We start from the raw sequence: 12323 nt of genomic DNA, 5'->3' as shown, positions 1-12323 counted from the left end.
TGCCCTTGAGCAAGGCACTTAGCCCTAATTGCTCCTGTAAGTCACTCTGGATAAGAGTGTCTGCTAAATGACTAGAATATAAAAATGTATTGCTTTTTCTTTCTTTTTTTCTTTTTTACACCACTTCATTGAAACATCAGCAATAAAAAATATACTGGTATTGCCGAATCCCTTTAAGGAGCTTTGATCACTCTCTCAAACGTCAGGGAAAGTGACAGTGGGCCCAAAGTGCCACCTACTGGTACAACTGACACATGACTGGTACATATAGATCACAGATCCCCAGTCAAGGATAATCATTTTTTGTATATTTTTGTCAGCAGGTGAAAAATATGTACTGACTAAAACTAAAAGCAATACAAGTAATGCAAAAAATATTTACCTCTAAGCTATTAGCTGTCCTCTTCAATAATGTTAACTAAGTTACAAATACAAGATTTTCATATGATACAAAAATGTAAACATCATAGCACAATATTTCTACAAGCAAGAAATATGAGTTGGCCATAATAAATCGTTTCTAAAAATGAAAATAGAAATTGTTATAAACTCGAATTTGATTGGCTGCTGTACAGAAATGACGATTCTCTAAGAATCCGCATACACCGCTGAGAACCGACGAAACTACAATTTGTCCTTTGGGAGGACCAATCAGAATGCCAGATATTGTGCGGTCCACGTTTCTTTATTTTGCCCGTACATGCGCACTTCATTTCGAAAATGGCGGCTGTGCAAGATGGTCAGCTCAATCTGGAGGTCGAAAAAGACATAAAAACAGAAATAACAAACGATGGGTCTGGAAATATCAATGTAAACTCTTCGTCACCCGGTTCTACGTCTTCGGGCGGTAAATCGAAATCTCCTGCGGGATCGGGTGAAGATCAACAGACACTGCTCGCGGTGCTGCAATTTCTCAAGAGGAATAAATTGACCGAGTCGGTTGACATTTTGCGGCGAGAAGCGGGCTTATCTGCAGATGCAGATGATTCCCCGGTATCCGAGTCGGCGGGAGCTGGATCGGGTGGCGTCCCAAATGTCAGTGCTGATGGGGGGGATGCCAACTCTCTCCTCAGCCGAGTGTCAATCGCCACCCCCGTCGCACCCCCGGCCACCGCTCCCCCAAAAGGTCTCGTGCGATCACATTCAAAAGTCATGCATATTGTTTTATTTTCCTTGTTAGCTAGCTACCCAGCTAAGATTCCAAACGCATGATTATAACTTGCATTATTCACAAGGGCATGTAATGCAATTGATTTGTTATTGCCAGTTGGCTTGCTGTTGAATGAATGAGACACGAGAGAGCTTGACAGGCAGTCCTGAAACTGCTGTTTTTGTTCCTCATACTGTTGCTGGTAGATGTATGAAAACAGTTATTGTGATAAGACCATAGCCGCGGGAAGTAGGGGTGCTGAGTGTTTGCAGCACCTCCTGAAAAAACAGAATAATAAAAAAAAAAGTAATATTTTTGGAAAAAAAATATTTTCACAAAAGTAGTGCACTTGGCCTTTACCAGTATAAGCGGACTGATATAGAGGTCTGTTACCGTGAAGCACTTTTTTTTTTCCTCCAGCATCTCTGCTTTGGCAAAAAAGGTAGTTGTATATTAAGAACAGTATCTTGCAGAATTCAATAGTTGCAATTGTTAGAGTTGTTGCCCTGTCCCTGTGATTGTCATTCTAATGTAATCCAGAAAGAACAAAAAATATTAAAACCCTGTCCTCAAATATAAATGTTTGAGGACAGCTCAAACATTTATATTTGAGGACAGGGTTTTAATATTTTTCTAGACCAAATAAAATAGAAAAAACACAATTGACCATCCTTACAAACCACTTAATGTAAATGTACATTACTGTATTGTACATAGGCTGGTCATCTAGGTTAGTACCGGTAGACTTTCCATCACCATGAAGAAAAACAACGTATAATACAGTAATTGAGTACATTGAGACATCAAGTGGTTTCTGATGATGTGGCTCAGTTGGTAGAGCATGGCGCTTGCAATGCTCGGATTGTGGGTTGGATTCCCATGGGGGGCCAGTATGAAAATGTATGCATCACTACAGTAAGTTGCTCTGGATAAGAACGTCTACTAAAATGGAAAAGCAATGAATAGACCATTTTCACTTTTCACAAAGAAATAAGTTGTATTTCAAGAAACTGGAAAACGTATATCAAGCAACTATTTTTATGTTCCACAAGTTAACTGTTTTGTACAGATACTTATCAGACTCTGGTTACAAATGCAGGTAAACACTCAAATACATTTAGCTTCTGTTTTCACACAAGTAGTCCACTGGGTGTTTACTAGTCACAGCACCCCAACCCCCAAACTACTATGGATATGACCAATAGTTATATTACTATTAGTTAGCTCCTCTAATATATTCATTCTTCTAACAACTACCACTGTGCTTTTACAGTGGTGGCAGCATCAGGTGGGGAAGACCAACCAGACGTCAACGTTGTCTTGTCGGCCTATAGCCAGCAGGGGGACCCTGTCCTCTACCCACTCTACTATAACGGCCTGAAGAAGTTTATTGAGTCTGTCCTGGACTGCCACAGAGCGGAACTCTCCCAGGTCTTCTACCCACTGTTTGTCCACATGTACCTGGAGCTGGTCTACAACAACCACGAGAATGAGGCTAAACAGTTTTTTGAAAAGTAAGTGTTGTGGACTGGTAGTGTTGTTGCTCCCTTGTAGTGTCTCCAAAGTTCCTGCCTGTCAAGTCTTTATTGATTTTAGGTCCAACTGGTGTATTTATTTGTCAGGGACTTTTATGAGTTCCACAATCAAATGGAAAACAACCTGTTGTATTTGTAACTGCCTAACTTAGTGTACTGTTACACTATGCATGCGTTACTTAGTCAGATCCACTGACTCTTCTCCCTGCTGTCTCTCCCTACCCCAGGTTCAGCGGTGACCAGGAGTGTTACTATGAGGAGGACCTCCGCATCCTCTCGAGCATGTCCAAGAAGGAACATATGAAGGGAAACGAGACCATGCTGGACTTTAGGACCAGCAAGTTTGTCCTCCGCATCTCCCGAGACTCCTACCAGGTAAGTAGCCTTGGTGGGCCAGCAACTTCAAAATCCCAGCACCGACTGGGAGAGAAATGTCAAGGTCTCTGTGGCAATTGACAATAACATATCATATGTTATCTTACCAGCTGCTGAAGAGGCACCTGCAGGAACGTCAGAACAACCAGATCTGGAATATTATACAGGAACATCTCTATATTGATATCTTTGACGGGATGCCTCGGAGTAAAAGTCAGATTGATGCCATGTCGGGCAGTCTGGCGGGGGAGGGCAAGAGAGATGCCAACAAAGCCAAGGTGGGTGGGGGTGTGTGTGTGTGTGGGGGGGGGGGTTCAGTGTGAGTGATGCTGAAGCAAAAATCTGTAATGGCTGGTTTGTTTTAAAGTGATAGTGTTATCAATGTAGGCGTGAGAAAGCCAGTGATCAATACTTTTTCATTTTAGATATGCATTACTGTATTTGTTGATTTGAGAGAATACAACTATCTGTACTGACTACACTTACTGTACCGCTACTGTGCAGGTGTTCTATGGTCTTCTGAAGGAGCCAGAGATCGAGGTACCTCTGGATGATGAGGATGAGGAGGCAGAGAACGAGGAGGGCAAACCCAAGAAGAAGAAACCGAAGAAGGACAGCATGGGCTCCAAGAGCAAGAAACAGGACCCCAACGCACCACAACAAACTAGGTACTTCACCACTGACATACATTTCTTTAGTTAGGGGTTGTTTTCCTTACACCACACACCCTAGCGAACCGTTTTGCTAGGGAAAATGAAAATGTTTATTTCTTATTGGACCAGTCCAGGTAGTCCCTGTTTCAGTCAGTTTTCATTTGGTGCCTAATGAACACGGCCCAGATTTCCTTATGTTTCAGAAACCACGAACAACATTTGTACTCTATTCTGCACTACAGTTAGCCAAGAAGCTTGTTAGCATTTGCAGTTTCACCCCATTGAAACAACTGTTACTGCCTGACTATGACTTATGAATGATGTATAAATTGACCGTGTTAATTTTTAATATGCAAGAATCCCCCTCCCCGAGCTGAAGGACTCTGACAAGCTGGACAAGATCATGAACATGAAGGAGGCCACTAAGAAGATCCGTCTGGGCCCAGACAACCTACCCTCCATCTGTTTCTACTCCTTCCTCAACGCTTACCAGGTCAGCCATGCTTGGATATGGATTTTGAATGTTTGAATGACAACTTTATTAGTATTCAAGTATAACTTGATTTCAATGTTGACAAAACCTTATTCATTTTTTTTGTGATGAACTCAGTGTTATCAACGTGAAGCGTCTAAAGCATCACTATTTAATATTGTGAATAAAACTTTTATTCACAGTATTACCTCAAAACAATGCGGTAACATGCAGTATTCTGTCTTGACCTTTGACCTGTAGGGTCTGACAGCGGTGGACTTCACAGATGACTCCAGTCTGATCGCGGGGGGCTTCGCTGACTCCACCGTTAGGGTGTGGAGCGTCACACCCAAGAAACTACGCCGGGTCAAATCTGCAGCAGGTAAATGACAGTGGTGACCACAGAGATAATATACAATACATCATACACACATCGAAACACATGTTATGACCAAGGCTGAAAGTAGCATTCCACAAGCCATCTATAACCATTGTTGAACTTGAGATCATAAGCTTGCACATATATTGCTAGTAACCATGACTTTAAATCTGCTCCCCCTCTCTCTCTCGTCTCCCTGTAGACCTGAGTAATATTGATAAAGAGTCTGATGACGTGTTGGAGAGGATCATGGATGAGAAGACGGCCAGTGAGTCTAAGATCCTGTACGGACACAGTGGACCAGTATACGGCATCAGCTTCAGCCCTGACAGGTAAGATGTTATAAAGTGATCATTGGGGGGGGACACTTTCCCAAACTCAGATTAAACCTGGTCCCTATGAAGAATGAAGACTATGAAGAATGCTCAATGGAGAATGTCTAAGGTAGGGTTGTCAAAATGATTTTGCCATGGGGGCCGCTGTTAAGTTCATATTTTAGTAGCCCCGTAATAACAGAAATATAGGGATATCACTCAGTCAAGAGTGCGCCTGTGTAGGGAGTCTTGTGGTTGCAAGAAGTATGAAACTGGAAACAAAGTGTACTACAAACGACCTAGCCTAGAGTGGAATGGCTACCTTGTAGTGTGTTCATACGGTATAGTAAACTTTGTTCAACTGGAACCTTGTCGTTGTCATTTCGTGTTAACATTGGTAGCAGAGGATGGCTAATAACTACAATGTGCCACCTCGCTTCGACGAGAAGAGGTCGTACGAAAGTTGGAACTTGGAATCTGAACTTGGAATCTGGACACGGGTTACTAATCTGGACGCGAAAAAGCAAGCACTTGCGGTGGTATTATCGCTCGAGGGAAGAGCGAGAGATACAGCACTGGAAATATCCGTTGAGGATTTGAACAAGGATGATGGTATGGGAACTTTGATCAGAGCACTGGATTCTGTATTTCTTGAAGAAGAGAAAAGGCGCCAACAAGTCACGTTCAAGACAACCAGAAGAGGGCGCCACTTCCCGGCACAAATCCACTGGACAAATATGGAAGGAGATCAAAATGTGCTATTTGTCAAAGCACTTACCATTGGGTTAAAGACTGTCCTCATAAAAATGAACAAGTTAAACTAAGAGGAAAAGGTAAACAGAGAGAGAGCAGTGTAACATTACACTGTTTTCAAATGAATCTGCTTCTGATACTGAGAGTTTTATAGTTGAATCCTTAGGATCTGCTGTGATTGATACTGCATGTACACGGACAGTGTGTGGTGCAAAATGGCTTGATGGCTATGTCAGTGAACTAAATATGAAAGAAGTACAAAATATGATTGACACACCAAGCAACAGAGCGTTCAAATTTGGAGATGGGAGAACTGTCCATTCTACCAAGAGAGTCAAGGTACCAGTAAACATTGGTCAGACTAAGTGTCACATTGAAACTGAGGTGGTCCCTGCAGATGTCCCCTTACTATTAAGCAAAGCGTCCCTCAAGAAGGCAGGGGCTGTACTAGACATAAAAAATGACAAGGCAGTGATGTTTAAACAACCAGCGACCCTTGAACTTACTACCTCAGGCCACTATTGTGTAAACATTTTAGACAAAGACATCACACAGAGTCCATGTAAAAATGAGATTCTGACGGACACAGAGCACATGGAGATTCTGACAGTCACAGAGAACATGAACACAAAAGGAAAAACACAAAGTATTGTTAAAGCTTCACAAACAGTTAGGACATGCTACAGTTGACAGACTTCAGAAGTTACTCAGCAGTTCAGGGAATAATGATGATGAGAAGTACGAAACTGGAGACAAAGTGTACTACAAACGAGTTGACTGTCAAGAGTGGAAAGGACCGGGAGTAGTCATTGGCCAAGATGGTGTGGTGATATTTGTGAGGCACGGAGGCATCATTGCCAGGGTGCATCACTCAAGATTGCGGAAAGTAAATGATCAACAAGATAGAGGGGCTGTTGCTGAGAATCAGTCTCCTAATGAAAATGACAAAAAGGACACAGTAACAGACACAAACCTACCAGATGTCGCATCCAATGATATGGACACTGAAACTGACACAGGAAATGAAGCAGAGACCTTCAACCATGCCACAGATAATACTGTTGAGCGTTCAAATGAGGAAAACATTCAACAACAGCCACGTGTTAAGAGAACATGGTTGTTCCAATCAGAAAACTGGACAAACTGTTAAATACATGGACAGAGAAAGTGGTATTCCACATACAGCAACCGTCATTGGACGAGCAGGAAAAGCCAAAGGAAAACACCAGAACAGGTACAACTTGCAGTACTCTGAACCAGCTACACTTTCTGGTACAACAGGGTCAGCTGACCTGTCACTTGTAGATAATCTCAGAATTGAACCAATTCTGAAAATTGAGAAAAACAGAATGACATTCAAAATGATGTACTTGAAACAAAGGACGTGTCATTTGACTCAGCTAAGCTAGATGAGCTCAGTAATTGGAGGAAAAATTGAAAAAAAATGTGTCTCAACAAGGTGGGTGTGTACACTTAAAGAATCCTTAACTGGAATAGTGCCTAAAGCACGTCTAGTGGCTAGAGGTTTAGAGGAGCTGGCTGCTAAACAACTCCCAAAAGACTCACCGACATGCGCCTCAGACTCACTCAGATTGCTGATGTCAGTGATCTGCCAGAAAAAATGGAAACTTAATTCCATAGACATCAAATCTGCATTTTTGCAGGGAACAGAGCTGTCAAGGGACATTCACATCCGACCTCCGCCTGAAGCTAAAAGCGAAGAACAATGTGGAAACTAAAAAAGTGTGTGTATGGACTGGCAGATGCATCACTCTACTGGTACAACAAAGTCAAGGCAACAATGCTGAATACAGGTGGAAAAATGTCACAAGTGGATCCTGCAGTCTTCTATTGGCTTGATCAAGACTGCAATGTGACTGGAGTACTTGCCTGTCATGTTGATGACTTTATCTGGGGTGGCTCACAGACCTTTGCTACAACTGTGATTCCACACCTCAAAGCTGTTTTCCAGGTCGGCCGTGAGGAGCATGATGATTTTTGTTATGTTGGCATAGAGTTTATTACAGTTGATGGAACAATACTGATGCAACAGGAGAGCTATATCAAGAATCTTCAACCCATTCACATGGATTCTTCAAGAGCCATACAAAGGAGTTCCCTTCTCTGTGGAATTGAAGTTGATCAATTGAGGTCAAAGATAGGACAAATTTTATGGGTTGCTAGACAGAGTAGACCTGATGTAATGTTTGATGGTTGCAACTTGGCATCTAACACAAAACACGTCCCTGTACAAACCATTCATGAGGCAAACAAAGTTGTTCGTAAACCGAAATCACAACAAGTGACTAAAGTTTCAGCATGTTGGAAAAGATTACTCTGAAACTAGTTGTCTTCGGTGATGCTTCGCTAGGGAACCTTACAGATGGAGGCACACAAGGTGGACATCTAATCGTGTTAATGGGTGAAGGAGGAAGATTCTCACCTATCTGTTGGCAGTCAAAAAGGATCAGAAGGGTTGTCCGAAGCACACTTCCTGGAGAAACACTTGCTCTTGCGGATGGAATTGACAATGCTATCTTTCTTGTAACTCTGTTCTCAGAGCTTACCACTGGTGAGGCAAAACGGCACATTCTACCTTTTAGTTTGTGTCACTGACAACTACTCATTAGTTGATGCTGGGAAGTCAACCAAGTCTGTCACAGAGAAAAGACTTCGTCTTGAGATTAGCAGCATCAAGGAACTTATTCAAGCACAGAGAATCCAGCGGATTCTGTGGTCGACCACAAAGGAACAGCTTGCTGACTGTCTGACTGAAAAAGGAGCATCCGGTCTTGTGCTCCTACAGGCTCTCCTCCTACAGGCTCTCCTCCTACAGGCTCTCCTCCTACAGGCTCTCAGTACTGGAAAGTGGCAGCTTGAGTAATACAAATAAAAACTGTCACACAACCCATTTGTATACATTTGTTAACGGAATTTTTATGCTCCCTGACTGTCTAGTGATTATTAGCAAGCTGGACAGTCAAGAAACAACAGTTTTTATTTGACACCCCTGGTCTAAGGGCTTTTTAGTCCAGGACTATGCTTAATCTGTGTCTGGAAAACTGGACCTGGGTGTATCATGTAGTGTGGGGTATTGGACTAATGTTAAAGAGGAGGCAAGGATACATTAGTTTGAATTAATTGTTAACTTCATAGAGATTTAAAACACAAGAGTTACTGTCTTTTCTTGTGTTCTTATTTCTATGGTTAACTTCAATTCTCCTCTAATCATGTATTTTAGGAACTACCTGTTGTCCAGTTCTGAGGATGGTACGGTCAGACTGTGGAGTCTGCAGACGTTCACCTGTCTGGTGGGGTATAAAGGACACAACTACCCTGTCTGGGACACTCAGTTCTCACCCTATGGTTACTACTTTATCTCTGGGGGACATGACCGAGTCGCTCGGTAAGAACCTTTATTAAAACCTAATGTTACATTTGTTTCAATGCAATTGATGAATGGCATTCTTTGGGCCTGTTTCCTGGACACATTGAGCCTTGTCCTGGACTTAAAAGGATGTACAATAGAAATCCTCTATTGAAAGGGCTTTCAAGGCTTAATTTATGTCTAGAGAAAAAGCCTGACTGTAATTTGGTTTTGTTTACCTGATGGGTCACAAGAAAACAGCCACTGGTCTTTTGAGGTTTTGCTTTGTCTTCTTCCGCAGTCTGTGGGCGACTGACCACTACCAGCCCCTGCGTATGTTCGCTGGTCACCTGGCTGACATCACGTGCACCCGCTTCCACCCCAACTCCAACTACGTGGCCACAGGTTCAGCTGACCGTACCATCCGCCTCTGGGACGTCCTGACTGGAAACTGTGTCCGCATCCTCACGGGTCACAAGGTACGACGAGTTCAAGGTCGTAGGGCACCTGGTGATCTGTTCTCTCCCAATAGAATGTGTATAGGATGGTTTGGTGTTCAAGGTCAAAATGGGAGACTACACATTGAAAGGGAGGAGGAACAACCTGAATTCATTTTTTTCCACAACCCTGAGTAACATGTCCTTTTGTACAAATGTATATATGATTTAAAAAAACTTGTTGCATACTGTACACAAGACTAGTGTGTGTGATGTTACTGAACCTCTATATCAAAAAACCGGTTTGGTTCCCAGGGCCCTGTTCATTCCCTGGCCTTCTCCCCCAATGGGAAGTTCATGGCCTCGGGAGCAACTGATGGGAGGGTTCTACTGTGGGATGTTGGTCACGGCCTGATGGTCGGAGAGCTGAAGGGACATACTGACACCATCTACGCCCTCAAGTTCAGCAGGGACGGAGAGATACTAGCCTCAGGTTGGTGTCCCTTTTAGTCAAACTGGCATGTAATAGCCTTTTCATACTACTGAGCCCTTTGTGCTGGCCTGGTCATGCACCCACCATACTTGAAAGGACCATGTGAAAAGAAAATATCTGAGCAAGCACAGTATGTTTTAGGGGGATATTGGGTCTACAAGGAATGTATGCTTGTAGTTTACCACTTATATAATCTTTTCCAGGCTCAATGGATAACACTGTTAAACTGTGGGATACACTGAAGGCCTTTGATGATGTGGAGCTGGATGACTTCACCGCGGCAACAGGTCACATCCATCTACCAGAGAACTCCCAGGAGCTGTTGCTAGGCACCTACATGACCAAGTCTACCCCTGTCATTCACCTGCACTTCACCCGCAGGAACCTACTGCTGGCTGCAGGGGCCTACAACCCATGAGTACATTCAGAGAACCCCCTGCTAAAAACAAAAACTAGGGTTGTGTGAGATGAGATTTGTATCCAACCACAGTGGATCAAATCAAAATGCCCAACCAGTTGAATCGGCTAAATGAAGTTTGTCTACTGTGATGCAGACCTAAGGACCATGGTTGTTCCAAAAGCTGCAGCACCATCGATCTGATTGAGCCCACCCAGCCTAAAATGGCTCTGGGGTGAAACTGCCCTAGATACAGATCCAGGATAAGCTTGTCCACAAATCTTAATCCTTAGTGGGGAAATGCAAAACTGACCCAGAACCAGTGTCTAGGTGCAATGTCACCCTACTCCCCTAAAAAGAGTGCCATTACTAGCCTAAAGATACCATGTTTTTTTTCACTGCCACAAACACAGCTTTATTTGGCTGTCATGCTGTATAGTCTTTTATAGCGGTGCATATTGTGTAAATAAAAACACTTTTTTAATGACTTGGTGGGTTAAATTTTACATTGTTTTTATTGTTAATAACACGATGATACCAAATAATATGGCCTTATTTCTTACAAGCACATCCAGCTGCCACAACTTCCGACCACTATATTACAGAACAGTCAGGACACCTGTGGGGAAACAAGAACACATGGGAAATATACAGTTAGCTTTCCACCAGGCAGAAACCCATGTACTGGCCAAACAAAGACTCCTGATTAGTCAAATACACATTTCTGAATAAATCAGTGCAGTCTTAAAATTATAAAACATTTAATTTGCAGGACAAAATGGGTACAAGAAACTGACGGTATCCTATGCAATACACTCACATCACTTCGCCGTGACAGCTGCCTGTTTCTTGGGCTTCAACTTGAAGAAGAGGGCGATGGTGGCTATGCTTGCATATGTGAGCAAAACACACTGTGGACAGAATAGCACATGTGACCTTTCTAAGAATGTCAAATGGTTGTACACCATCTTGCACAGTTGATTGAAACAATCACAACTCCGCATGCCAGCATTTAATTCATGCATGAACTTACGTTCCTCCTGCCTGTGATTGTGTATGCGTTGAAGTACTTGGCAAAACCAGTAAACTGGTGACTGGTTCCTGCGTCGTGTCCGCCCATGTTGGATAGTAGCTGGTCCGAGAGAAATAGATTATTCAGTCAATGACAATGCATTGACAATAGGAGGATTACAGAGGGCAAGTAAAAAGTAATGCCAACCACTGAAATTATGGATAGGCCTATTTCTAACACCCGTGTGCAAGTAGTTAATATCAGTACTTATTGTACTGGGGAAAAAATGATTACTCAAGACAACTTGCCTGTCAAACATTGAAGCCCAGTAGCCCTTGTTGACAAGCCTGAAGGCCTGCAAGCCAGACAGCTTCTTTCCACCACAGTGGAAACAAACGGGCTAACGTAACGTTAGCTAGTTACAGTAATTATATAACGTAATTGTGTGGTACCATTCAACCCGAAGCGGACTGCTATATTTGTGTGGGTATTGCTTGTTTGTTAGCTGGTTCACTTTCATTCAAAAACAGTAGCCGGCCAGGCAGTAGCTAGCTACATACCGCTAGAGGTTAACGTCAGCAAACAATTTGGCTTGTCTTGAGCTACCTCGCTAACGTCAGCAAGATTAGTTGGTACTGACAACCTAAACGGGCATTTTAGAGACACCATAAGCAACCGCGTCCTGGACAACGCTGTTATAAGACGTATGGAAGTAAATAAAGCTAGATGTATATATTAATTGTCACTATTCTTACCTTCGACACACGACCCTTGTGCACTGAATTGAACAAGTGCCCTTCAACGAGAGAGGCCGAAACGCTAAAAGTATCAGGAAATCCCGCCTACTCTCTACAGCGCATGTTCAGTAGTTAGTTTTTACTGAACCAATGTGTGTGGACGAAGCTAACGTCGGTCAAGGAATAACCCCGCATTTTTAAGGTAAAATTGGACAATGACAGGTTTGTTGAAACGCCAATCACTCGAAA

At 42.9% G+C, this 12323-nt stretch overlaps 2 protein-coding genes across 3 annotated transcripts; one reads left to right on the top strand and one right to left on the bottom strand.

The window, feature by feature from the left end:
* The first annotated feature begins 705 nt into the window (after positions 1–705).
* Positions 706–10812, top strand: LOC106564630 (transcription initiation factor TFIID subunit 5). The gene is made up of 12 exons (XM_014130798.3): positions 706–1126; positions 2424–2664; positions 2913–3060; positions 3171–3338; positions 3565–3728; positions 4071–4206; positions 4447–4567; positions 4767–4896; positions 8873–9037; positions 9300–9477; positions 9751–9928; positions 10132–10812. The coding sequence occupies exons 1-12, from the start codon at positions 721–723 to the stop codon at positions 10344–10346; spliced, it is 2250 nt and encodes a 749-aa protein (XP_013986273.3). The 5' UTR covers positions 706–720; the 3' UTR covers positions 10347–10812.
* Positions 10813–10821: 9 nt separating this feature from the next.
* Positions 10822–12229, bottom strand: LOC106593380 (ATP synthase F(0) complex subunit k, mitochondrial). Of its 2 annotated transcripts, none has more exons than XM_014184717.3 (4): positions 12093–12229; positions 11359–11457; positions 11146–11236; positions 10822–10944 (listed from the first exon to the last, which is right to left on the bottom strand). In XM_014184717.3, exons 2-3 carry the CDS (start codon positions 11443–11445, stop codon positions 11147–11149), a joined length of 177 nt encoding a protein of 58 aa, XP_014040192.2. In that variant the 5' UTR covers positions 11446–11457; positions 12093–12229; the 3' UTR covers positions 10822–10944; position 11146. The 2 variants fall into 2 exon arrangements, with proteins under 2 accessions (XP_014040192.2, XP_045547125.1); XM_045691169.2 differs by lacking the exon at positions 12093–12229 and adding an exon at positions 11646–12030.
* Positions 12230–12323: the final 94 nt, after the last annotated feature.

The sequence above is a fragment of the Salmo salar genome, chromosome 12 (assembly GCF_965601325.2).
Source record: "Salmo salar chromosome 12, fSalSal1, whole genome shotgun sequence".
NCBI lineage: Eukaryota > Metazoa > Chordata > Actinopteri > Salmoniformes > Salmonidae > Salmo > Salmo salar.
Note: the sequence above shows the minus strand (reverse complement) of the source record. Positions and strands in the feature narration are given on the sequence as shown.